Here is a 1,004-nt window from a genome sequence, read left to right as displayed (position 1 = left end):
CTTTCCCTAGACAGGGAAGTACATTTGCCTGTCATCCTAAATTGTACTTTCAGTGTTAGATGTGACTCTTAGTTGGCTTAAAGCTCAGAAGAGACAACCCTCCAGAAGCCAGCACCCTTTACAGAACGATTCACAGGGCAAGAAACAAACATAGCTTCACTAAGTATTTACTTCTGGTACAAATTTGCTTGATATTTTAAAGTGCAAATAACTAAGACTTACCTTCTGCTTTGTGAACAGGACATGCTGCCAAGGTTCTCCAAACAAATACAAACTCACAGTCATTCTCTTGCTCAAACACCGGTGATCCCTACAGAAAAGGGCCATATGAAGGAGGCTTAGTAGCAATTACATTGCAAGTCTCACAATGTACATGCAGAACCCTTTTTTAATGCAATTGCACGGTTTAAGATCTCTATTACCAAATTTCAGTACTCATTTTCAGCAAAGAGCTGCTTTTGATGGCTCACAGGATTACACAATTCACTGTTGTGTTCTATAGGCTCAGGAAAGCAGTTGTAAGGAGAGACAAGGGAAAAGCCTATATACAGAATCATAGAATTGCAAGGGTTGGAAGGGACCTCAGGAGATCATCTAGTCCAACCCCCCTGCTAAAGCAGGCTCTCCTAGAGCATTCGACACAGGACTTCATCCAAGCGGGCTTTGAATATCTCCAGAGAAGGAGACTCCACAACCTCCCTGGGCAGCCTGTTCCAGTGCTCTGTCACCCTTAGAGTAAAGAAGTTTTTCCTCATATTCAACTGAAACCTCTTATGTTTCAGTTTGCACCCATTGCCCCTAGTCCTGTTGCTGGACACCACTGCAAACAGACATCTTCCATCCTCATGACTTCCTCCCTTAAGATATTTGTATGTGTTGATAAGGTCCCCTCTCAGTCTTCTCTTCTTCAGGCTGAACAAGCCCAACTCTCTCAGCCTTTCCTCGTAGGGGAGGTGCTCCAGTCCCTTTATCATCCTAGTAGCTCTCCTCTGGACTCTTTCTAG

At 43.9% G+C, this 1,004-nt stretch overlaps 1 protein-coding gene across 2 annotated transcripts in view; it reads right to left on the bottom strand.

Annotated features, from left to right (window-relative positions):
• The window catches only part of IGF2R (insulin like growth factor 2 receptor), a 60,599-nt gene that overhangs the window by 22,301 nt on the left and 37,294 nt on the right, over nucleotides 1–1,004 (bottom strand). For both annotated transcript variants that reach the window (XM_035892753.1, XM_035892751.1), the window contains one exon: nucleotides 223–310. In XM_035892753.1, the coding sequence (XP_035748646.1) occupies nucleotides 223–310 (88 nt within the window). The remainder of the gene's footprint in view (nucleotides 1–222; nucleotides 311–1,004) is intronic.

This window comes from Egretta garzetta, unplaced genomic scaffold, assembly GCF_000687185.1.
Source record: "Egretta garzetta isolate BGI_Z169 unplaced genomic scaffold, ASM68718v1 scaffold744, whole genome shotgun sequence".
NCBI lineage: Eukaryota > Metazoa > Chordata > Aves > Pelecaniformes > Ardeidae > Egretta > Egretta garzetta.
Note: the sequence above shows the minus strand (reverse complement) of the source record. Positions and strands in the feature narration are given on the sequence as shown.